Source organism: Balaenoptera ricei, chromosome 5 (genome assembly GCF_028023285.1).
Source record: "Balaenoptera ricei isolate mBalRic1 chromosome 5, mBalRic1.hap2, whole genome shotgun sequence".
NCBI lineage: Eukaryota > Metazoa > Chordata > Mammalia > Artiodactyla > Balaenopteridae > Balaenoptera > Balaenoptera ricei.
Window position 1 is genome coordinate 124,527,103 of NC_082643.1, and position 25,905 is coordinate 124,553,007.

At 36.6% G+C, this 25,905-nt stretch overlaps 1 protein-coding gene across 2 annotated transcripts in view; it reads left to right on the forward strand.

Moving 5' to 3' along the window:
- The window catches only part of AFG2A (AFG2 AAA ATPase homolog A), a 339,619-nt gene that overhangs the window by 6,343 nt on the left and 307,371 nt on the right, over nucleotides 1–25,905 (forward strand). The window contains exons 3-9 of one of the 2 annotated variants that reach the window (XM_059923550.1): nucleotides 821–978; nucleotides 4,305–4,363; nucleotides 5,008–5,652; nucleotides 6,320–6,449; nucleotides 6,722–6,778; nucleotides 8,584–8,707; nucleotides 10,876–11,131. In XM_059923550.1, coding sequence (XP_059779533.1) covers nucleotides 821–978; nucleotides 4,305–4,363; nucleotides 5,008–5,652; nucleotides 6,320–6,449; nucleotides 6,722–6,778; nucleotides 8,584–8,707; nucleotides 10,876–11,131 — 1,429 coding nt within the window. The remainder of the gene's footprint in view (nucleotides 1–820; nucleotides 979–4,304; nucleotides 4,364–5,007; nucleotides 5,653–6,319; nucleotides 6,450–6,721; nucleotides 6,779–8,583; nucleotides 8,708–10,875; nucleotides 11,132–25,905) is intronic. The other variant, XM_059923551.1, reaches the window with a different exon arrangement.

Sequence of the window (25,905 nt, forward strand, 5' to 3'; positions counted from 1 at the left end):
ATTTCTCCCAGTCTGTTAGTTATATTTCTTCACAGAAATGTTATTTTGGGTCATCTGTTTTGTACGTAAATATTTGATTACCCTCCGTTTGTCCTGGCTGCCATTCATCATACCTGAGACCCTAAGTCCAGAACCTTTCCTGGGTCATTTTTGGCAGCTTAGGTTTCTTCCTCTGACTCTGCCATGTCTTCTGCTGCTGCTTCATCAGTCAATGTTCTCTCGTCCAGTGGGGTCCTCTGGAAGTGTTTTGCAGTCTTATATCTGCTGATGGCTTGCCTCCCATTCCTTTCATTGTTCTGGGCTTATACTGTAAAAAATCCTTTACTGTGTTTTGTGGAAGAGAAGACTATAAATGTGTGAGCTCAGCCTATTATCTGGAGCTAGAAATCTTTGAGTTTCTCCCTTACCATTTAAGTCTGTTGAGAACCAGGTTCCCATGGAGCTCTTGTACTGGGTCACTCACTGTTTGCTGCATGTAGTTTATGTTCCAGACTGAACTACCTTACACTTAGCTTGTCTTCAGTATTTTTTCTCGTTTTTCTCTTATCACCTGTTAATGTCTTTGTCTCTTGTCTTAAATCCACCTTTCAGCTCTTCCACCATTTTCACTGTGGGATTATTCCTAATCTTCACAAAAGAGATGTAGTATTTATAAAAAAATAGTTTTTTTGTAACTGATGTCACATCATAACTCCTTTGGGGTAAGGACTGTGTTTTGCAGATCCATGTACTTGACTGTGCTTAGTTTTCTTCCTTATAAATGAGTGATATTCTACAAATATTTATTTTCTTATATTTTTGTTTCCTATGTTCTGGGCAGGTCTCTACAGCCTGGCCTGTGGCAGGATTTCCTGGAGGCAAGGTTGGCCTGAGTGAAATGGCACAGAAGAATGTGGGTGTGAGGGTTGGTGATGCCATCCACGTCCAGCCTGTTTTGGGTGCTGTGCTGCAGGCTGAGGAAATGGACGTGGCACTCAGGTTTGGCTCTTTTCTTTGGTGACTGTCTGGATCCGTGCTGCCCAAATGAGTCACAAATGTGAACCACACATGTAATTTTGCATTTTCTAGTAGCCACATTTAAAAAGTGAAGAGAAAGAGAAAGTAATTGTAATGGTATGTTTTATTTAACCAGTATATGTAAAGTCTTATTTGAATTTATAATAACTACAAAAAACTATTAACAAGATTTTTCATTCTGTTTTTCAAACTGAATCTTCAAAATCCAGTGTGTTATATTACACTTGTAGCATATCTCAGTTTGGGCTAGCCACATTTTTAACACTTGATAGCCACATGTGGTGAGTGGCTAGAGGCCTACTGTGTCAGACAGCACAAGCTAGATGGGTGCTATGTGATTTATGGACTATGGACTCTCTAATGTCCCGTGATTAGAATATGCCCTGACATTTTAGGTGAGAGGAATTGTTGTTGATGGATATTTAACAGTGTTCTTTTTTGTCTTGGTTTGCAGGGTAATCAGGGCTTCTTGTCTTTTTTACTAGTCGTAAAGACAGGAATAGATTACTGTGATTTGGCAAGAAACAGTTTTAATTAAGACTGCTCAGGCGAAGTGTACCTGATTGTGTATTTTAACTCATTGATTATTCAGTCAAATAAAACAATTATATCTATCCAATTTTTAAATAGTCCCCCACCAAAGATGACAAATATGGTTAAAGTATATCACCCATCCTCTTGGATGTTCTGTATCTAATAGGATTTTTACTCAGTTTGCATATCCAAGTCTTATCAAAATTTGTTTTTTAAAAAAACCCTTTAATACTTTAATATCATGTTTATAAAAACTTGGGGAATTTTATATTATATGCTGGAATCACAAAACATTTTTCAATCATTAGCTTGATTTTGAAAAGTTTTCTCCACTTTGGCTACTTTTGTAGATTCCAAGCTTAAGCTTTAGTGTATTTTTTCTTTTAAAAACAGGAAAATGTCTTCAGTGCATTGAATAACAGTTTAACAAGCAACAAAATAAAAAGCCAGAAAGGAAAAGAGAACACAACATATGTTGAGCGCCAGCTGTGTACTAGCACCCACACGCACACTTTCCCCTTTTTCTTCTCTCATTTAGTCCTCTAAACATCCAGCAAGGTATCCATATTTATCCCTCTTTTTACAGGTGAGGAAACGGGCTCAGTGAGGAGAAGTAACTTGCCCATTATTTTATGGTAATTTTTTAGTTAACTCAGGTTCAACAGAATTAATCTTCAGACTGTTTTAAAACAGTGCTTTAGGTAGCAGTAATCAGTTGACTGGATTTTTGATGATTACTAACAAGTGTGACCTCTTGAGGGCGCAGCAGTCTTAGGTGATAATGATTACCTACTATAGGGGGACTGTGTATGTTTTAAATGGAAACTTGGTTTTTTATTTTAAAGAACTTTATGTTTTAAATGTGGCAGCAGAACTTAGACAAGAAACTTAATTTCCAATAAGAGGAATCAGTTATTTTAGTCTGCTGTTTAAATCTTTCAGTTGTATCTGAAAAAATTTATTATCAATACTAATGTTAGAGCTCCTTCTAGTGGAAATGATTTTATCTGTGCTTTTTTTAAAAGCAAAACTGATTGTTTTACATATTTTACATATTTGTACATATTTGCAAATATTTTCTCTTCAAAGTTTAATAAATAAAAGCCATTTAAGTAGTTTCAGGGTTCTTTAAACAGGTAAATTTAAGTATTTAAGGAAATAAGTACAATCTTCTCTTTAGTTTATACACGCATTTGATTCACGAAATTTTCTCCTTGTTTTTCTCTCTTTTATATGAATACACAGTTGGTTGTCATTATTGGTGGTAGTTGTGTTCCATGACGGTGCCACAAATACTGAATTAGCAAATACTGAACCGTTGCTCCTAGGGAGGGTGTGTGTGTTTGTGTGTGTGTGTGTCTATATGTATGTGTATTTATTTAATACATATAAATATATGAAAATATATATTTTATGTAGATTATAATCTTAAGTCCTTGAAACAACTCATTCTGGTAGATTCTATTTTCTTTATTTTTCAAAAGAGGAGAAGTGGCTCAGAAATATTAAGTGACTTGCCTGAGGCCACCCCATTAACAGATGCCAGAGTTAGGATTCAAACCCCCTCTGTCTGGTGCCAGAGCTGGAACTTTTCACGCGATACTGCACTGCTCCCAACCCTCCCCAGCTTCCATCCTCTGGTCACCTCTGAATGAGAGTTGAAACAATAGGCCTTTTTCAGCCTCAGCTGGGAAAGTATTGGGTTACAGTTTTTGCCTGCTCTATGCTCATCCACAAATGACCGGCAAAGCTCTGCTAGTATTGATTTTGGGGTTATAAACACATTTTAGCAAGTAGGTGAATTTGCGTACGGAATTTTAAAGAATGTAGTTTGGCTGTATTGATTTTGTTACTGATAAAGTGGTTGGGAGCAAGGCTTAGATTTGGACCAGATGCGCCTGCTAATACACCTTTTCCTGAGCTAAACCATTCTCCCTCTGTGATCTCTGGCAGAGCTCGCAACTGTAGGCTTCCTCTGCTGATACGGGCTGCTTACACAAGGAGGAGGAGGGAAAATGCACATATTCTGAGAACTCTCCAAGAACGTGTTTCTTTACAAGTGTAATGGTTTTTAGGCATGTTTCCTGTACTCAAACAGGCAATCTTCCTGGAAGACACAGTTTTTGGTCAGAAGAAGGCTTTTCCATTTTTTCTTAGGCATACCCTTTCTCTAGAATAAACTTGCACTGTACCATTACTTTGCTTTTTTTCTACCTTTTCAGATAACGTAGTCTATAGGATTTAAATTTCCTTAAAGATAATTTATAAATTATACAAAGAGAATAAAGTAAGCTATTAATAAAAGCCTTTCTCCAAGCTGGGCAAGTTCAGAAAGGAAATGATTAATTGAGGCCAGTGTTGTTCCAATGTTTCTGACTATAACACACAATAAAAAACACATACTTTTCATTGTGATTTATTGCTTCTATACATCCACAGATGTAGTACATAAATGTACACACGTGTATACATGTATATACCCGAGTATATAGGGGTGTGTGTGCGTGGTGTGTAAGATAGGAAAGAAAACTGATTTAGGCCACTAGGACACCAAATTGCAAATGGTGTTTTCATGGCTATAAGAAGTATCTAAAAAGTGTAAATAATTCCAAAATTGTATAAATCATTTCCTGGTTGTAAACTAACGATTCTTTTGATTAGGTCTACATCACAACTGTGTACATGTCATTTTATATTACATTTTAGTTTCTGGTGTACTTAATGCTGATTTTTATTTCTCCCACCCTTCACAGTGACAAAAATGCAGATATTAATGAAGAACAACTGACTACTTGTCTTCTGAGAAAACTAGGTGAGATGTATCTTTCATACGTTTTCTAAATTTTAAAAAGCAAGGCAGCAGCAAATAAACTGATGTGTCTTTGAGGTCTTGTGTACATAATGCTGTTCTTTAAAATAGTGTAGAGAATATTCTTCTCAACGAATGAACGTCCTTTTAAGATAGGGATGTAGTATCTGCCCCCGGCCCCCACCCCCAACTGCCAAGTAATTGATTGGCAGTTGAGCAGTGGAGAGAATTTTTGACTTAACTGTGAGCAAAGTCAGTGGTAGAACTAAGACTTTTAACCCTTGAACTCTGTTCTTTCCAGTCAGGTATGTTATCTTGGAGTGTTGGTGTAGGTGTGCCATTTTAGCTTGGTTCGTTACTGAACATGGAATGCCTGGCTCTACGGGGTTATAGCTGATAGAATCCTAAATGTACTGAGTGTAGAGAATTTCAGAGAATTAGCTTGACCTTCTGTCTCCAGATAGTGCCGTATCATAGGGGAATATTAGGACCTCTATTTTTCATAACAGTTGTTTTATTAATACTTCCATCTTTGATTTAGTCTTTTCAGTCAGATAGTTTTGTTAATAGATGAAATCAATTGCTATTTAAACTTTAAATGGGTGAAAAATTGTGCTAACGTATATATTTAATAAATTGTTTTCCAGATGGCAAGATTGTTTTACCAGGCAACTTTCTGTATTGTACATTCTATGGACGACCATGCAAGTTGCAAGTGTTGCGAGTGAAAGGAGCAGATGGTGCGATGTTGAGAAGGGCTCAGAGTGACTCTGACACTGTTGCCCGGGGAGTGGCCTCCAAGCCATCCAGCATGGAAGCTAGTACCCTGGATATATCCTTACAGCTGAGCCAGTTAAGTCTGGAAGTGCCCCCAAACCCAGCATCAAGCAGTACTCCTTACAAACCAGGAGATGGCAGAATGATAAATAAAGCTGGTGGCGTTTCGTCAGGTGTTACACAGAGTCCTGGGAATGGCAGTGGACTTGGACTAGAGGCAGTCACAGGTCTTGAACATCGTTCTCAGTCGGCCAGAGAAGGAAATGAGCAGCCCGTCAATGAAGAGAGATTGCTAAAGTCACCCAGCGTGGGAGCACAGTGCAACACCGATAACTTTTACTTTATTTCTTCCACAACAAGAGTCAATTTTACAAAGATTCGTACAAATTCAAAAGATCAAGGCAACCAATTAAAAGTAACTTATGACATGATAGGTGGCTTAAATAGTCAGCTGAAAGGAATTAGAGAAATAATTGAATTACCTCTCAAACAGCCTGAGCTTTTCAAGAGTTATGGTATGATTTCTTCAGTGTATTACACCCAGAAATGTTAAATTCAAACTAAAAAGCAGTTGGCTTATTTCACTTATCTAATAATTGTTCACCCTCTTTTCCTGTTTTTCTTTCCTGAGTGGGAGGTATGGTAGGAGATGCCAGTTAAGTCGGCCTTTTTCTATGCTTGGTCTCTTCAGGTTGTAATGTGAGTTAGTTGTTATATATATATATATATATATATATATATATATATATATATATATATAATGAATACTTGGATTCACATATAAAATGAACCCTGGTAAGGCTTATATTCTCTGAGATGGCTAGTTGGATAAAAATTGGGGTTGGTGGCTTATTTTGGATGCCCTTCTTGTTGTTCGGGCTTTGTTTTTTGATCATTGAACTGTGCTGTGTGGGATGGGGCATGTCAATAGTGTGGGTGTTAAACCAGTTTTTTACTAACCAGCCTGGCCTGGTTGGGTCTACAGAGAGAGAAAAAGTCATTGCTTGAGATCAGCGTTTGGGCTAGTTAGTACATTTTTCTATGGGGAAAGGGAAGTTCTGACTCTTACTTTAGTTTTTGTGCAAGGTAAATTTATTTTATAACTCGTGTTTGAAGTCATATGACAACACTTACAAGCAACCTAGTAATGCTGCATCCAGTGTTCTCTGCTTTTTCTTCTAGGAATTCCTCCCCCTAGAGGAGTGTTGCTCTATGGCCCTCCAGGTACTGGAAAGACAATGATTGCCAGGGCTGTTGCTAATGAAGTTGGTGCCTATGTTTCTGTAATTAATGGCCCTGAAATCATTAGCAAGTAAGTGCATAATTTAATAGACTAAACAATATTATTAGATATACTTCTTAAATGTGGTTTTTAAAAAATGGCTCAATAGTATTCTGTCTATTTCACACCTTGAAATATTTTAAATTTGCTTTTTTTAATGTGTATAAACATTAAGTTTGGAAAATAATTTTTGAAAGTAGTATTAAGTATTGTGGAAATATTTGAAAAGTCAGGTGAGCTTTTATAGATAGAGCTTTAAAAATGATAAGAGTTGGTCCTTAAATATATTTTATTTGTTACAGATTCTATGGGGAGACTGAAGCAAGGTTACGTCAGATATTTGCTGAAGCCACTCTGCGGTATTCTTTATTTTTGGATGTTTGGAATTAGTAGTCAAGGCTGTATTAATGAAAGTAGAGATAGTAGCACTTTATACGAAGCATGAAAGAATAGAACAAAAATAATAGTGATAGGGGCTTCCCTGGTGGCGCAGTGGTTGAGAATATGCCTGCCAATGCAGGGGACACGGGTTCGAGCCCTGGTCTGGGAGGATCCCACACGCCGCAGAGCAGCTGGGCCCATGAGCCACAATTGCCGAGCCTGCGCGTCTGGAGCCTGTGCTCCGCAACAAGAGAGACCACGATAGTGAGAGGCCCGCGCACCGCGATGAAGAGTGGCTCCCGCATGCCACTACTAGAGAAAGCCCTCACAGAGAAACGAAGACCCAACACAGCCATAAATAAAATAAATAAATAAATTAAAAAAAAAAATAGTGATAGCACTGGAAGTAGATTGTAAGTTTAATGAGGTTCTATCTAATCTAGTTCTATCTAATATTGTTTTGGAAATATGATAAATAAGTTATTAAATTACATAATGTAGCAAAAGGTACAAACTTCCAGTTATAAAATAAATAAATCATGGGGATGTTATCTACAGCATGGTGACTGTAGTTAATAGTACTGTATTGCACATTTGAAAGTTGCAAAGAGAGTAGATTTTAACAGTTCTCATTATAAGAAAAAAAATTTTATAACTGTACGGAGACAACGTGAATTAGACTTATTGCGGTAATCATTTCACGATATGTATATACAAATGTTGAATCATTATGTTGTATAACTGAAAGTAATGTTATATGTCAATATCTCAATTTTAAAAATTACATAAGGTAAAAGAATTAAGACAGTGCTGTCCGATAAGTCATGTGAATTTGCTTGAGCATATAAATTTATGATTTTCTTTCTTTTGGGTACATCTAATCTCAGTAGACTATTACAGTTGCCCTTTAGGCTTAAAACTTAGTTTTATTACAGTTTGCTTCAGAGTGACAAATCTTTTGCTTTAAAAATGATTCTTACTAATCATTTCTCAGTTTAGGCTACCGTTGTTACATTGCAAGGAGTATTAAAGAATGGCCTGTAACTTGGTCTAATGTAGCTTTATTCATAATATGGCTATGTCTCTTCCATTGTTTTGGTATGTAACCTACCATAATTACTGCTCTCTTATCAAAACTTCCATTTTTAAAGTTTTTTTTTCCCCCAGTAGATAAAATAAGTAGTCTTTACTCCAAACACTGAAGATTGGAGAACCAGTGGTATACCTTATTTTTTAGTATGTTTTTGTTGTCACTATTAATTTGTTCCTGGAAGTTGAGACTTCCTCTTATGAGAGAATTCACATCTTTTTATGGGAGAATTGGTCATCTTGAAAGTTGTTTTTTTAGTAGATTTTTTAAAAAGAGCATTTCTACTTTCTATCCCTTGGAACTTTAAACCATCTCCAAGGAATAGCATCACTGGCCTCAGCTTCTGAATTGATCCAGGCATAGCAATTTAGTGGGCATTAGTGGGCAAGTTCTGTCTGGGCATAGACTGTCATCTCATGAGCAATACATGTTCTCAGTACTCTGCTTTTTATTGAGGGCAGATCTACTAGAATGTGATATTGGTGAGTTAATAATTTAGGCTAGAATTAATCTAAGATTTTTCAGCTTAACATCCTATTGCTTTTGTCTTTAATATTATTAATTAAATCCTAAATTTGATGCATTGCATTTCAGTCAAAAAATTAAAACAATTTCAATTTTTTAACTGCAGTGCAACAATCATTTAAAAATTTAATGTATATTGGAGAATTCATTTTACTTGTTTATTTTTAGGCACCCATCAATTATTTTTATTGATGAGCTGGATGCACTTTGCCCTAAAAGAGAAGGGGCTCAGAATGAAGTGGAAAAAAGAGTTGTAGCTTCACTCTTAACACTGATGGATGGTATTGGTTCAGTAAGTACAGCACCAGTATTGATTTCTGTGGTAGGGGGTATTTTCTTAATAATATGTATGTAGTGGCAAAAACTGTCAAATATGTCTGAGTTTTTTGGATCCTCTAGGGTAAGGAAGAAATATTAGCTGTAAAAACTAGAGGAAAGACCCATAAAATAATTTTATTCATGATTTCTTTGTAACAGCTAGGACAGTATAACCTGGCATATTTTTCTAGCATATAAAATTATATACAATGATAGATTTATAGTAAGTGGTATTAATCTAAAAACCTGAAGCCCAAGTCAGTAAGGAAAATTTAGCAATTAAATTTAAGGGGAATTTACTAAGAAATTTCATGAGTAAGTCTTATTACTCTTGTAAAAATTGATTCTTTGGGGGCTCTAAGTTGGGCAAGTGAAAGGACAGAAAGTGAGAATAATGGGAAATGTGTTTGTACAGCATTTAAAAAGAATTTACTCATGTTACCAGATTCTTTGATAGTGCATACAGTCTTATATTAATGAAAACTATGTGCTGATTATGAAAGGGAGATCCATAGGACTAATAGGGAAGAGGAATGAAGAAAAATTCTCTCAGACTCCTGTTAGGCATTTATCAGAAGAATACACTTCTTATACAAGATTGTAAATAACTCACATTTTTAGAATCATAATATGTCAGAACCAAAAGAAATTTTAGAAATCATAGAGTCCCCAGTCTTTTGCACATTGAAAAACTGGGAAATTCGAACTTTTTGGTTTTACTGACTATTGGTAGAAACTGAACATGTGAAAATAACGGGAACGTTTGGTATTGTCTCTATTATTTGCTAACCTGTGTTACAATTTTAAGAGTAACATAAGAGAAGGGTTGTAACCTGCGGGAGGCCGGATGACCATCTGGTTCTCAGTCTTAGGGCACTACCTAGGTGTGATCATAATGTCCCAGGTTCGGTCCTGAACTTACATAGCTGGAGGATTCAGTGTTGTTAGTATGTTGGAGATAGTGGAGCTCTGAGGATAGATCCATAATAGCAACACTCACAAGAGACTGATACATAAACTGGGATACCAGTTCGTCCATTTACGATAAGAAGTATAATTATTATCAACTATACTTCAATGAAAAGTTTTTTAAAAAAGAAAAAGAAAAGTATAATAAGCTGACCAAATACTTTGTTTATGAATGGCTCTCTTCATCCTGAAGAAAATATGTGGAGAGCTGTATTACAATTAGAATGGATTTTGGTGAGTAGGAAATCAGATAGGAGGCTCTGTGTTGGAGGATCTTAATTACTATGTCATTGCTACCTCTTTCTCTGCCACTGGGATAGACCTGCTGTGAACTGATGTTCTTGCCTTTGGGCAGGACTGGGAGCATGTGACACTGATGTTTTAGCCTGAAAGTGTTTAAGGGCCTGTATTTTTGTCTTCTAAACTCATAATTCATAGATTCACTGTAATCTGTGCACTTCCTGTTGGCACATCCAGTATAGTTGATTAGGTTTGAGTTTTCTTACTTCAAATCACATTCCAGTTAAGCTTGTCTCTGTGAGATTACACTTGGGTCATCTGAGTAGAATGTTGGATAATTTCTATAGGTGGCTCATTGTGAACATAGTTCTTTATAATTTGTTGTTCCAAATTTTATTCTCAGAGTAAAAATCCGTATGTATTCAAGGGTATCTGATACTTGGGTATTGGTTATATTGTTGTGTGTATTTTCAGGAATTTGAATATTTATCAAAACAAAATAGAAACAGTGCAAATGTGAGGAAGATTTCTTAGACAACTGCGTAATAGAGCCTTGTTCTGTTTGAAACACGTGTAGGTCATAATCTTTGCTTTCAAGTAGGGAAAAGGACAACTTAAAACAGTTAAACAAATTAAAACTATATGGTATAGGGTATATATGTTGTTATTCATGAGAATTGTGTAGTTAAGATGCTAGAAGTGGGAGAGACATCACTTACAGTAGATAGTTAAGTATTGGAAAACTTTCTAGGTAAGGGAGCATTTAGACTGAGCTTTGGGAAATGTGGGATGAATGACAAAATTTGAGAAATAAGGGATAGGACTTAGCAGCCTGGACAGTTAGATCTATCCTTGTCTATATAGCGAGTGCATTTTTTTTATTTTTTTTACTTTTAGAAGAATATGTAATATATTTTAATTTTGTTTTGTTAGGAAGGAAGTGAAGGACAGGTGCTGGTTCTTGGGGCCACAAATCGCCCTCATGCTTTGGATGCTGCACTACGAAGACCTGGACGGTTTGATAAAGAAATTGAGATTGGAGTTCCGAATGCACAAGACCGGCTAGATATCCTCCAGAAACTGCTTCTAAGGGTGCCCCATTTGCTCACTGAAGCTGAACTGCTACAGCTGGCAAATAATGCTCATGGCTACGTTGGAGCAGACTTGAAAGCCTTGTGTAATGAAGCAGGTGAGAGTGATTTGCTGTAGTGAATCTGTACTGATGGATTTAATAACTGGTTTATTTACAAACTGATAATTTATATCTCACTTATTTCCTAATGGAAATAGCTAATTTTTTTTCTAATCATAAAATATATATGTTTTATGAAAAAAATCTGGATAATTCAGAAAACTATAAAAATGAAATGAGTCACTCTTAATCCCTCTTCCTAAAAATAAAAATATACGCATAAAAATACACACATAGAAAAAGGATGTACTTGGCATATACAAGCAGTAAATAAATATTAACTGCTGTTAATATGACTTAATAATTTCAAATTTTCAGGTATTTAGCTGATCTTCTGTTTCCCCTAATCTAGCAATGAATCAGATTTTGAGAAGGTAATTTTTAAAAAGATTAGTCTTTTTTAAAAATTTTATTTATTTATTTATTTATTTATTTATTCACTTATGGCTGTGTTGGGTCTTCGTTTCTGTGCGAGGGCTTTCTCTAGTTGCGGCAAGCGGGGGCCACTCCCCATCGCGGTGCGCGGGCCTCTCACCATCGCGGCCTCTCCTGTTGAGGAGCACAGGCTCCAGACGCGCAGGCTCAGCAATTGTGGCTCACGGGCCCAGTCGCTCCGCGGCATGTGGGATCCTCCCAGACCAGGGCTCGAACTCGCGTCCCCTGCATTAGCAGGCAGGTTCTCAACCACTGCACCACCAGGGAAGCCCCTAAAAAGATTAGTCTTAAAATTAAAGTGTCCAGTAGGGAAAATATGTAGTTTTGTGTATACTGTCTTAAATACTAGTATATGTTGTGTTATGCAGTGGTGTTCTCTAACTTTATATAGCAGAATAAAGTTTAAGAACAGTGTGCTAGAATTTTTGCAAGAGATTTTTCTAAAGAGGCAGGGGTGTATAGTAGAAAATGGATTTTGAGTAGAAAATACCTTTAAAATCAGGCTTGTGGTCTTGGGCAAGTTCTTTGCCTTATCTGAGCCTTAGTTTTTTCCATCTGTAAATTGAGGGGGTTGTGGTAGATGATACCTAAGTGCTTTTGTACATATGACATTCCTTGGGTATAAGGGAGAAGAAGAAAGAAATGGAAAAAAAGAAGGGAAGAAAGGAAGGAAGGGAGGGAAGAAGGATAGGAAGGATAGGATGAACTAGAACAGAACAAGGAAGTACCCGAGTTAGGCGCTAAACCTGGCCTGGCCTCACTAGCTACTTTCATACACCTGGCTTTTTCACTCTTCATTGTCTTCTCTTTGGTGCCTGTTTGTCTGAATGATTTAAACTTAGGTGGTTAGTCAGGGCTTTCTCCCACAGTGTTCTTAGAAATAATGCTACAAAGCAGACTAATGCTGATTGTGAAGTTAACTGCATTTTCTCATTGAAACAGTCTGACTAAGGACTTGATTAACTTATACATTTGGTTAATAGTGTGACTCAGAAGGAAAGATAAAACAACTCAAACTCTATAAGCATTAAAAATAGTAGAATTATGCTCCAAATGCTATAGAATGGGCATATCTCACTTATTGAATATACAAGGGCACCCCTAATGTGTGCATTGAGCATAGGAAGAAAAAACTCAGCTATATAGTAAATTTGAACTACGTATTCTCCTAGTTATAGAGAAAAAGAATTGAACATTTAATGTTGCCTTCTAACTAAGTTCAAATTTAGAGGAGTTATTAGGGGAAAAGTTGAATGGCTCTTAGTCTTTTAAAATGACTGCCTAGGGAAGTTTGAACCGCTGTGCCCCCCCCCCCTTTTTTTTTAACATAGTAAGTGTCCTTGGACAAGTAGAAGCAGTCGCAATTATTACACTGACCTTAGAATTACACACAAAGTTAGAATCATATTTTTTACAAAAAGAGTCATGGTAAAATTTTAATATTTAGAGGCAATATGCTCAGTAAGTATTTGAGAAATGTATGTGAAAACTGGGAGACATAACGAGACGTAATTACCACGCCACTCCTCTTGGTAGAGTAATAAAAATATTTATTAACTTCAGAGTTGAGTTGAGTTTTGTCTTTAAACCCCTGTTGAGCTTCATCTCCTCCTGTCCTTTCTTGCCTTTAGAAATCCCTGCTCTGTGCTAAGGAAACAACTCCGAGTGGTTATTGCTACCTTTATAGGTAGCAATAGACAAGGTAGTGTCCTGTGGTGCCTTAAATAACTGCTGCTATTTTTATGAACATTTCCAGTCAGTTTTTGGCTTCCCACTGACAAGATTTCTCAGCTATGGTTCTGACTGTGGACTTTAAATACATCTTGCTTAAAACCAGTGCTTTTTAGGAGGCATTTTCATTGTTCACCATTTGTGCTGTGTTTAAGTGGACAGCTTGAGAATTCCCACTGGCTTATCTGGGAAGTAAGGCACCTTGACCTCCAAATTTGTGAGGAAAGCGAGAGACTCCAGCTCCAAGAGATGTATTCCTGAGTACACAAGTTAGTTCTGTCTCTTATTTATTCTTTTCTGCAGAATTCAGGTTCATTTCACATGTTCCCAATTCCAGACAGATCACTTGGAGTTGAGGTTCTCAGACTTTATCGTGCATCAGAATCACCTGGAGAACTTAGTAAACTATAGATGGCTGGCTGTGCCCTATTCCCAGAGTTTCTGATTCAGTAGGTCTGGGCTGGTACCTGTGGATTCCTAACATGTTCCCAGCTGCTGCTGCTGCTGCTGCTGCTGGTGTGGGGACCACACTTTGAGAGCCACTGACATAGGTCACTGGTTCTTTTTTTTTTTTTTTAAAGGTAGGAACCCCTGTTTCTGTTTTTTAAATATTTATTTTATTTATTTTTGGCTGTGTTGGGTCTTAGTTGAATCACATGGGATCTTCCTTGCGGCACACGGGCTCCAGAGCACCTGGGCTCTCTAGTTGAGGCACGCGGGCTCAGTAGTTGAGGCACTCGGGCTTAGTTGACCTGCCCATGTGGGGTCTTAGTTCCCCGACCAGGGTTCAAACCTGCGTCCCCTAGCAACAGAAGGCGGATTCTTAACCACTGGACCACCAGGGAATTCCCAGGTCATTGGTTCTTAAAACCTCATTATGCCTCAGGTTCACCTGGGAAGCCATGCACGCTCCCATGCAGGCACACACACACACACACACACACACACACACTCACTTTCCATACTTAATTGAATAAAGAAGGTGGGAAACTGGAATCAGTATTTATAATGTTTTCCAAGTGATTTGAAGTAGCCAGTCTTGTACTTCCCTGTGAACAGGAAATGTATCATTAATTTAGGCCAGTGGTTCTCCTGCGTTAAACCTGTATAAGAATCACTTGTAGAGCTTGTTAAAACACAATTCCGGGCTGCATGCTACTGGTTCAGTAGGTCCAGCTGGGGTACTAGAATTTGCATTTCTATCAAGTTACAGGTGATAATCAGTACTGCTGGTCCAAGGGCTACACTTTGAGAACCACTGATCTAGGCCAACCAGCTCTCCGATTTTTGGAGATTCTCTGTAACTGATTTAAATAACTGCATTAAGTTTAGGTAATGTAATTCTGACTCTCTCACTGATAGTGTTGAGTTTCTTCCTAGAGTTTTTACGTGATAGTAATGTACTATTCTTTTTTTTTTTTTTTTTTGTTATTTCTGAGATATACATTTTAAAGTAATAAATAGGATTATTACTTATAACATTATACCAGAACATATAAGATTTTTAGAAATTTCATGTAATGTCTGAAACATTTATATTAACATATTTCCATACATATTTCCATACAAGTACAAATATAAGATTTTTAGAAATTTCATGTAATGTCTGAAACATTTATATTAACATATTTCCATACATATTTCCATACAAATACAAATATGATTTTTAGAAATTTCATGTAATGTCTGAAACATTTATATTAACATATTTCCATACATATTTCCATACAAATACAAATATAAGATTTTTAGAAATTTCATGTAATGTCTGAAACATTTATATTAACATGTTTCCATACAAATAACCCAATGAAAGTTTAGTATTAGTTGTTTTGTTTGTTTTTTTATACTGCAGGTTCTTATTAGGCATCAGTTTTATACACATCAGTGTATACATGTCAATCCCAATCGCCCAATTCAGCACCCCACCATCCCCACCCCACCGCAGTTTTCCCCCCTTGGTGTCCATATGTCCATTCTCTACATCTGTGTCTCAACTTCTGCCCTGCAAACTGGCTCATCTGTACCATTTTTCTAGGTTCCGCATACATGCATTAATATACGATATTTGTTTTTCTCTTTCTGACTTACTTCACTCTGTATGACAGTCTCTAGATCCATCCACGTCTCAACAAATGACTCAATTTCGTTCCTTTTTATGGCTGAGTAATATTCCATTGTATATATGTACCACATCTTCTTTATCCATTTGTCTGTTGATGGGCATTTAGGTTGCTTCCATGACCTGGCTATTGTAAATAGTGCTGCAATGAACATTCGGGTGCATGTGTCTTTTTGAATTACGGTTTTCTCTGGGTATATGCCCAGTAGTGGGATTGCTGGGTCATATGGTAATTCTATTTTTAGTTTTTTAAGGAACCTCCATATTGTTCTCCATAGTGGCTGTATCAATTTACATTCCCACCAACAGTGCAAGAGGGTTCCCTTTTCACCACACCCTCTCCAGCATTTGTTGTTTGTAGATTTTCTGATGATGCCCATTGTAACAGGAGTGAGGTGATACCTCATTGTAGTTTTGATTTGCATTTCTCTAATAATTAGTGATGTTGAGCATCTTTTCATGTGCTTCGTGGCCGTCTGTATGTCTTCTTTGGAGAAATGTCTATTTAGGTCTTCTGCCCATTTTTGGATTGGGGTGTTTGTTTCTTTGATATTGAGCTGAATGAGCTGTTTATATATTTTGGAGATTAATCCTTTGTCCGTTGATTCATTTGCAAATATTTTCTCCCATTCTGAGGGTTGTCTTTTCGTCTTGTTTATGGTTTCCTTTGCTGTGCAAAAGCTTTGAAGTTTCATTAGGTCCCACTTGTTTATTTTTGTTTTTATTTCCATTACTCTAGGAGGTGGATCAAAAAAGATCTTGCTGTGATTTATGTCAAAGAGTGTTCTTCCTATGTTTTCCTCTAAGAGTTTTATAGTGTCCAGTCTTATATTTAGGTCTCTAATCCATTTTGAGTTTATTTTTGTGTATGGTGTTAGGGAGTATTCTAATTTCATTCTTTTACATGTAGCTGTCCAGTTTTCCCAGCACCACTTATTGAAGAGACTGTCTTTTCTCCATTGTATATCTTTTCCTCCTTTGTCATAGATTAGTTGACCATAGGTGCGTGGGTTAATCTCTGGGCTTTCTATCTTGTTCCATTGATCTATGTTTCTCTTTTTGTGCCAGTACCATATTGTCTTGATTACTGTAGCTTTGTAGTATAGTCTGAAGTCAGGGAGTCTGATTCCTCCAGCTCCATTTTTTTGCCTCAAGACTGCTTTGCCTATTCGGGGTCTTTTGTGTCTCCATACAAATTTTAAGATGATTTGTTCTAGCTCCGTAAAAAATGCCATTGGTAATTTGATAGGGATTGCATTGAATCTGTAGATTGCTTTGGGTAGTATACTCATTTTCACAATGTTGATTCTTCCAATCCAAGAACATGGTATATCTCTCCATCTGTTGGTATCATCTTTAATTTCTTTCATCAGTGTCTTATAGTTTTCTGCACACAGGTCTTTTGTCTCCCTAGGTAGGTTTATTCCTAGGTATTTTATTCTTTTTGTTGCAATGGTAAATGGGAGTGTTTCCATAATTTCTCTTTCAGATTTTTCATCATTAGTGTATAGGAATGCAAGAGATTTCTGTGCATTAATTTTGTATCCTGCAACTTTACCATATTCATTAATTAGCTCTAGCAGTTTTCTGGTGGCAGTTTTAGGATTCTCTATGTATAGTATCATGTCATCCGCAAACAGTGACAGTTTTACTTCTTCTTTTCCAATTTGTATTCCTTTTATTTCTTTTTCTTCTCTGATTGCCGTGGCTAGGACTTCCAAAACTATGTTGAATAATAGTGGTGAGAGTGGACATCCTTGTCTCGTTCCTGATCTTAGAGGAAATGCTTTCAGTTTTTCACCATTGAGAATGATGTTTGCTGTGGGTTTGTCATATATGGCCTTTATTATGTTGAGGTAGGTTCCCTCTATGCCCACTTTCTGGAGAGTTTTTATCAGAAATGGGTGTTGAATTTTGTCAAAAGCTTTTTCTGCATCTATTGAGATGATCACATGGTTTTTATTCTTCAATTTGTTAATATGGTGTATCACATTGATTGATTTGCGTATATTGAAGAATCCTTGCATCCCTGGGATAAATCCCACTTGATCGTGGTGTATGATCCTTTTAATGTGTTGTTGGATTCTGTTTGCTAATATTTTGTTGAGGATTTTTGCATCTATATTCATCAGTGATATTGGTCTGTAATTTTCTTTTTTTGTAGTGTCTTTGTCTGGTTTTGGTATCAGGGTGATGGTGGCCTCATAGAATGAGTTTGGGAGTGTTCCTTCCTCTGCAATTTTTTGGAAGAGTTTGAGAAGGATGGGTGTTAGCTCTTCTCTAAATGTTTGATAGAATTCACCTGTGAAGCCATCTGGTCCTGGACTTTTGTTTGTTGGAAGATTTTTAATCACAGTTTCAATTTCATTACTTGTGATTGGTCTGTTCATATTTTCTATTTCTTCCTGGTTCAGTCTTGGAAGGTTATACCTTTCTAAGAATTTGTCCATTTCTTCCAGGTTGTCCATTTTATTGGCATAAAGTTGCTTGTAGTAGTCTCTTAGGATGCTTTGTATTTCTGCAGTGTCTGTTGTAACTTCTCCTTTTTCATTTCTGATTTTATTGATTTGAGTCCTCTCCCTCTTTTTCTTGATGAGTCTGGCTAATGGTTTATCAATTTTGTTTATCTTCTCAAAGAACCAACTTTTAGTTTTATTGATCTTTGCTATTGTTTTCTTTGTTTCTATTTCATTTATTTCTGCTCTGATCTTTATGATTTCTTTCCTTCTGCTAACTTTGGGTTTTGTTTGTTCTTCTTTCTCTAGTTTCTTTAAGTGTAAGGTTAGATTGTTTACTTGAGCTTTTTCTTGTTTCTTTAGGTAGGCTTGTATAGCTATAAACTTCCCTCTTAGAACTGCTTTTGCTGCATCCCATAGGTTTTGGGTCGTCGTGTTTTCATTGTCATTTGTCTCTAGGTATTTTTTGATTTCCTCTTTGATTTCTTCAGTGATCTCTTGGTTATTTAGTAACGTATTGTTTAGCCTCCATGTGTTTGTCCTTTTTACGTTTTTTTCCCTGTAATTCATTTCTAATCTCATAGCGTTGTGGTCAGAAAAGATGCTTGATATGATTTCAATTTTCTTAAATTTACTGAGGCTTGATTTGTGACCCAAGATGTGATCTATCTTGGAGAATGTTCCGTGCGCACTTGAGAAGAACGTGTAATCTGCTGTTTTTGGATGGAATGTCCGATATATATCAATTAAATCTATCTGGTCTATTGTGTCATTTAAAGCTTCTGTTTCCTTATTTATTTTCATTTTGGATGATCTGTCCATTGGTGTAAGTGAGGTGTTAAAGTCCCCCACTATTATTGTGTTACTGTCGATTTCCTCTTTTATAGCTGTTAGCAGTTGCCTTATGTATTGAGGTGCTCCTATGTTGGGTGCATATATATTTATAATTGTTATATCTTCTTCTTGGATTGATCCCTGGATCATTATGTAGTGTCCTTCCTTGTCTCTTGTAACATTCTTTAATTTAAAGTCTATTTTATCTGATATGAGTATAGCTACTCCAGCTTTCTTTTGATTTCCATTTGCATGGAATATCTTTTTCCATCCCATCACTTTCAGTCTGTATGTGTCCCTAGGTCTAAAGTGGGTCTCTTGTAGACAGCATATATATGGGTCTTGTTTTTGTATCCATTCAGCCAGTCTATGTCTTTTGGTTGGGGCATTTAATCCATTCACGTTTAAGGTAATTATCGATATGTATGTTCCTATGACCATTTTCTTAATTGTTTTGTGTTTGTTTTTGTAGGTCCTTTTCTTCTCTTGTGTTTCCCACTTAGAGAAGTTCCTTTAGCATTTGTTGTAGAGCTGGTTTGGTGGTGCTGAATTCTCTTAGCTTTTGCTTGTCTGTAAAGCTTTTGATTTCTCCATCAAATCTAAATGAGATCCTTGCCGGGTAGAGTAATCTTGGTTGTAGGTTCTTCCCTTTCATCACTTTAAGTATATCATGCCACTCCCTTCTGGCTTGCAGAGTTTCTGCTGAGAAATCAGCTGTTAACCTTATGGGAGTTCCCTTGTATGCTATTTGTCGTTTTTCCCTTGCTGCTTTCAATAATTTTTCTTTGTCTTTAATTTTTGCCACTTTGATTACTATGTGTCTCGGCGTGTTTCTCCTTGGGTTTATCCTGTATGGGACTCTCTGCGCTTCCTGGACTTGGGTGGCTATTTCCTTTCCCATGTTAGGGAAGTTTTCGACTATAATCTCTTCAAATATTTTCTCTGGTCCTTTCTCTCTCTCTTCTCCTTCTGGGACCCCTATAATGCGAATGTTGTTGCGTTTAATGTTATCCCAGAGGTCTCTTAGGCTGTCTTCATTTCTTTTCATTCTTTTTTCTTTAGTCTGTTCCGCAGCAGTGAATTCCATCATTCTGTCTTCCAGGTCACTTATCCGTTCTTCTGCCTCAGTTATTCTGCTATTGATTCCTTCTAGTGTAGTTTTCATTTCAGTTATTGTATTGGTCATCTCTGTTTGTTTGTTCTTTAATTCTTCTAGGTCTTTGTTAATCATTTCTTGCATCTTCTCAATCTTTGCCTCCATTCTTATTCCGAGGTCCTGGATCATCTTCACTATCATTATTCTGAATTCTTTTTCTGGAAGGTTGCCTATCTCCACTTCATTTAGTTGTTTTTCTGGGGTTTTTTCTTGTTCCTTCATCTGGTACATAGCCCTCTGCCTTTTCATCTTCTCTATCTTTCTGTAACTGTCGTAATGTACTATTCTAAACTACTGTATCATTTTAGTCTCTGACTGTAGGAGAAAATGAGTGTCCAAGTTTGTCTTGCAGGTATATATAATGGTTCTGAATAAAACTTTAAAATGAAAAATAATTCTGAAAGATAGAAAGCCACAATTAAGGGAATAGTTAAGGATTAACAATTAAGAATACAAGTAAGAATGTAGACATGTGTTTTTCTTAGAACATTTGCTTGCTTATGATTTGTGGACATGTATGTTCTCTGAGCTTTTTGTGTGTTGGCTGTCTGGTGGTTTTCGTTTTTCCTGGACTGCCTTCTAGTTGGGCAAGCTCTGCCATTTTTTTTTTTTTTTTTTTTTTTTATTTTTGGCTGTGTTGGGTCTTTGTTTCTGTGTGAGGGCTTTCTCTAGTTGCGGCAAGCGGGGGCCACTCTTCATCGCGGTGTGCGGGCCTCTCACTGTTGCGGCCTCTCTTTGTTGTGGAGCACAAGCTCCAGACGCACAGGCTTAGTAGTTGTGGCTCACGGGCCCAGCTGCTCCGCGGCATGTGGGATCTTCCCAGACCAGGGCTCGAACCCGTGTCCCCTGCATTGGCAGGCAGATTCTCAACCACTGCGCCACCAGGGAAGCCCTGCCATTTTTAATAAAAAGTGGTGCACAGGTGTCTAGTAATTACATACATTGAAGTGATTCAGAATTTCATAAAACCTAAGTGAACTATGTTACTGATTGTTTTGTTAATCTTAAGGTTATTGTTTGTGGGTTATTAATACAAAAGATCAAAATCCTTGTAGTATATATGTTTGTGCATGCTTTTGCAGAGGACCGAAGGTTTGCAATCTATTCCAGAGTTTGTAAGGGTGATGCTGTGTCTTTTGCAGTGTGATTACTCTCAACTTTTCTAATCTTTTATTCTAGTGTTACTGAATATTTTCCGTATTTTTAAACTTTGTCTCCATAACAAATAAGAAAGTTGGAAATACTACTGTAGTATTGCTTTCAACAATTGGATCTCTTATTATCTGAGCAGATATAATGTTTAATGTTGAGGGTTGGGTGTGAAACTGATTTTCAAATGCTATGTTTTCTTTATAATTAACTTTTGAGCTAGAGTGTGGTTTGATGAGTCGTGACTTGTCCAAAAGCCTAATGTTTTGTAGCTCACCTTTTTAAGCAAAGAGCAGCTGCATTTTGAAATGTTTTATCTCAAGCAGACAAGCTGTTTATAAGCTCAACTCTGACACATCCTGACATTTAATGTCTATGTTTTTATGCCTCCTGGGATTAGGCTGCCTTTCTAATTAATTAGTTGCATAGCCTTTTATTAATTCCCTCAAAATTTATAATGTTTTAAATTAACAACATAGATAAGCATACCACACTTTTTTAGAAAACATGAAATGTTAATTATGCAGTGGAGACATGAATTATATAAACTCTGCTGAATGTTAGAAGATGCTTAGCAACAATGTTTTCCAAATGCAGGGATTTATTATAAACTTATCCTTCTAAGGCTGCCTGTGCCATTTCAGGAGAGTGAATATAAATAGAGCTTGATTTGTTCAAGAAGTGGACTCGGTCATTTTGTTAACAGTGGAAGGAAGCATTTGCTTCACATCTCTACGAATTTATCTTTAGCATCCTTGTTGATTACACATCATTTCAACATGTTCATACCAAATGCTTGGGCCTTGATAAGATACCATCACAGAACAGGAAGAATTAAAACTCTATTTAAACAATGATTTTGTCATTATTACACTTACGTAGGTCTAGTAAAAATACTGAATCTAATTACTATAACATAACTTCTTGTGAAATGGAAAATTTTATCTGTCTTGTAGCAGGGTTCTGAGATATTTATAGCTGTTAGTCCTCCCTCCCACCCTTCACTAGCTTGTTTGAACAGGAATTTATGGAAGATCTCCTGTGTACAGTCCAGTTCTTAAGAAAGGTTCTTTTTCTAACATTTTCCACCATTTTTGAATTCTGCCAATGTTGTTTTCTAAGTTAGAATTAAAATGTTGATTCTGTAAAAATTCAATATTTTTAAATAAGATCCAGGGAAATAGTGGGGTTTTGTGGAAAGCTTATGGTGAGCTCTAGTTTCAAATGCTAGCACTACCCCTTATCAGCTGAGAGTCACTGGGCAAGCCATTTAACCTCTTGAACTCTTTCCTCACCTGCTAAATAGGGATAACTTTTTTTTTTTTTGGATAACATTTTTAAAAGAGTTCTTATGAGGTTTAGAAGTATAGCCTGACAGCAGTGTTCATGGTTTATACAGGCCCTTGGTAAGTGTCACTTTCTCTCTTTTAAAAATTTTTTTTTTCATATTTTATGTGTATTTATGCACCTCGCTGGTAGATGCCTATTTGAATTTTGACAGTATTCCTGATTTTATGAAGTATTTGGTTACTCTAGTACAAGTGATATCAGGGAAGTCTAGCAGAATCCTTTACCTTGCTAGAGTAGTGACTTTTACTGAACCTGGATGGGTGAAAGTCTTGTCCATCAATAGAAATATGCAGACTAGAGATAGATATGGCTTATTTTGGGGGTGCCTCCCTGACAGATTTTCTTGCTGAACGTGAGAGCTCTCCTGTCATACATAGAGTTACAGTCTCTTCCTTCCCCTACCCACGTCGTCCCACATGTGAGTCCACTGTAGCCCTGCAGTAGAGCAACAAAATTAAGTTGATGTATGTATCACGATTATCACTCTAATTAATGCATTTTATAAGGGATCATATCTTTATTCATTATTGTAAGTGGATAAATAGGCAGTAATTATGCAATATAATATCTCATAAAGCAATGAATTTTCCCGTTTTGTAATTCTGAAATATAGTGATAGTTATATTTGTGATGTTGGGATTTTTCCTACTGCATAAACATTATGGATATTATATGAGAAGTGGCATTTTTTTTGGTCAGTGAATTGGGTATCTTAATATTAGTTGTGCTGTTCATTTGAAATGACTGGAGCTGAATGGTTTGTTTCAGAAAAACAAGTGGTAGTTTTGATTCTGTTTAAGCTCTAAGTGATATATCCTATTTACTTCACTAGTGGAAAATTTTCTGAGTTGCCTTGCCAAGGCTATAAAAGTAGAAAACCTAAGGAAAGGTTTTCTTTCTAATTAAAAAAAAAAAAAAAAAAATCAGTCTTTCTAAAAGAAAGTTACTTCTGAGAGTTATTCTTGATTCCTCTTTTTGTTACTCTTTATCAAATCCTGTCAGCTCTATTTTCAAAATTTATTCAGAGTTTCAGCTTTAAAAAAATTTTTAAACTATTTTTCGTTGCTCTTGTCTGGACTGTTGCGATGTCTTCTTCCTGCCCACTCTGTCCTCCACCTTCTACCCCTCTTTATTGTTTACATTGTCTAAGCTGCAGGACTTTGAATTGCAGGTTTTGGAGATGAGAGTCTTTGTTAAATCTATGTTTTAGTGAGTTGTCACCAGTTAGATTATGACTGAAGCCATTGAAATGAATGAAGTCACTTAGAGAGGATGAACAGAGTTCATTCGTTCGTTCATTTATTGAGCCAGGCACTGCACTTGGTGCTGGGACTACCTCAGTGAATAAGAGAGACTTGGACTTTCTCCTCTTAGAGCTCAAGATGCACAGAGAAGTGCAGCAGTGTAACAGGTAAAATTATAATATGTTGTGTTGTGTTTGTGAAGGATCAGGGAGGTTTTAACCTGCTACTGAGGAAAAAAGGGATCCTGGGGAACACCACCATTCAAAGGTTGAATTGTTAGGAAAAATCTGGTATAGGAGACTGAGGAGTGGCTGGAGAGGTGGGAAGAGAACCCCAAAAAAGTGGTGACTCAAATGAGGGAACATTCAGGGAGGAAGTAATTAGAAATAGTATATTATTAGTTACCACTAATTGAGTACTTACAATGTGTCATCCATTGTTTGAAGTGCCTTCACACGTGTTAATGATTTCTTACAGCATTCCTTATATGGTTATCTTCATTTTATAGGTGAAGAAACTTAGGTCAGAGAGGTTATGGAACTTCACCAAGATCACACAGGAAATAAATAGTGGGGCCAGGATTGACAGTATAGAGACCACAGTGACATCAAGTGCTTAGTACTTGGGTGGTCACGAGGGCCTTGGAAGAGAGTAGTTCTAGTAGATCGCCATAAATTGAGGGGTGATTGAAGGTTGAAGGAACAGAGATAGTGACTGTGAATTATTTTTTCAGTTTTAATGGTGTGTTATTTAGAGTTTTTGTACCTTCCAAAAAAAGGGACAAATATAATTGGCCTGCCGCCCCCCACCCCCATCGCCCCAAGTCAAAATCATGTCAGACTGTATTCCTTCATTATTTTCCTGGTTCCTCTCCTCTTACCTGGACCTTGCTCTAGTCCACCAAGCCATAGATCTTCAACCTCTGTTGGCATAAGAATTGTGCTGTAAGCAAACTATCCTTTTTGTTCCTAACTCTGCATTTTAATAGGGTTGGTAAGCCAGGTAATAAATAATTTGATATTAAAACTTTGAAACTATAAGCTGTATTTTTAGGAAAGTTTGTTAAAACCTGGGACTGGTGAAGTGAATTAATTCTGTCGTTTTAGAACTAGAAGACCCTATCAGAAATCATTTAGTACATTCCCTTATTTCACAGATGAGTACAGACTGTGTGATCCATCCAAGCTCAAGCAGTTAGTGAAGTCTTGGCCCAAGATTCAGGTCTTGAGACCAGGGTGCTTTCCATAGTGCTATTACTTTTAAAAGCAATTTTTAAAAGTGATAGGGGATTTGTAATAGACCTGGCTTCTGCAGTCAGTCTAAGTTATACCAATCATTTGTAATATAAATAACGCAAGAACCACAATACCCTCTTTGAGAGTATTCTGTTTAATTTCTTTTCTATGAATAAGGAGTGAGAAATGGAACTCTCCCAGTGATATATCAAGTGATACTTATCACCTTGTCCATAGTTAATACTGAGTTGAGGGAGAGTAAAGACTCCAGATAGGACATTTCTGGAATTCTGATATTTTGAGGAAAGTATATTTTAAAAAGAGAGACTTAGATTTTTATAGTTGCTTTCAGTCTTCGTTTGCCTGAATATACTATTCAGAAATTTTATGCCTAACGTTTACAATTCAAATCTGAGATCCAGATGCCCATGTTTCATGTTACTTCTTTATATAATTGTCTGTAGGGTAGATAATAATTCTAAAAAACATTATTACTCCTGTGATGAATTTTAGTTTCTAAGGAAGGAACTTAATTGCATGCTCAAAAAATAACATCATTATTTAGCAAGCATTAAGTATAAAATTGTAGGATTCCATATGCATAGAGCAAGATGTTTGTTGATTGAATCTGGAGCAGGTGGTTTTGAAGAGCATGAAGTTAGAGTAATTGCTCTTGTCCGGAAGTGATTATATCTGGATAGTGATGTGGGGCTTGAGGAGAACATGTCATATACTGCAAAGAATGTGTTGGCATTAGGCTTGCCTGGGGCATTTTGCCTTTTGTTCTCTTCCTTGCAACTTGTTTCCCACTTCAAAACTTTTGAGATCATTAGAACATAAAACAATGAAAGCAAAAATGACACATTTAATTAGCTACACCTGTTTTTTTGTTTCAAAGCTGTGTTTCTTAACATAGTTGTATTGCTTCTGTTTTTGTTTACATTTTTAAAATTAAACAGTAATGAAAGGAAATGTTATAGATTGCTTGCCCTAAGCTATATTCCTTGATGATGTACATGTGTCCATTTGCTCCTCTAGTTAATTGTTGACTTCTGGTTT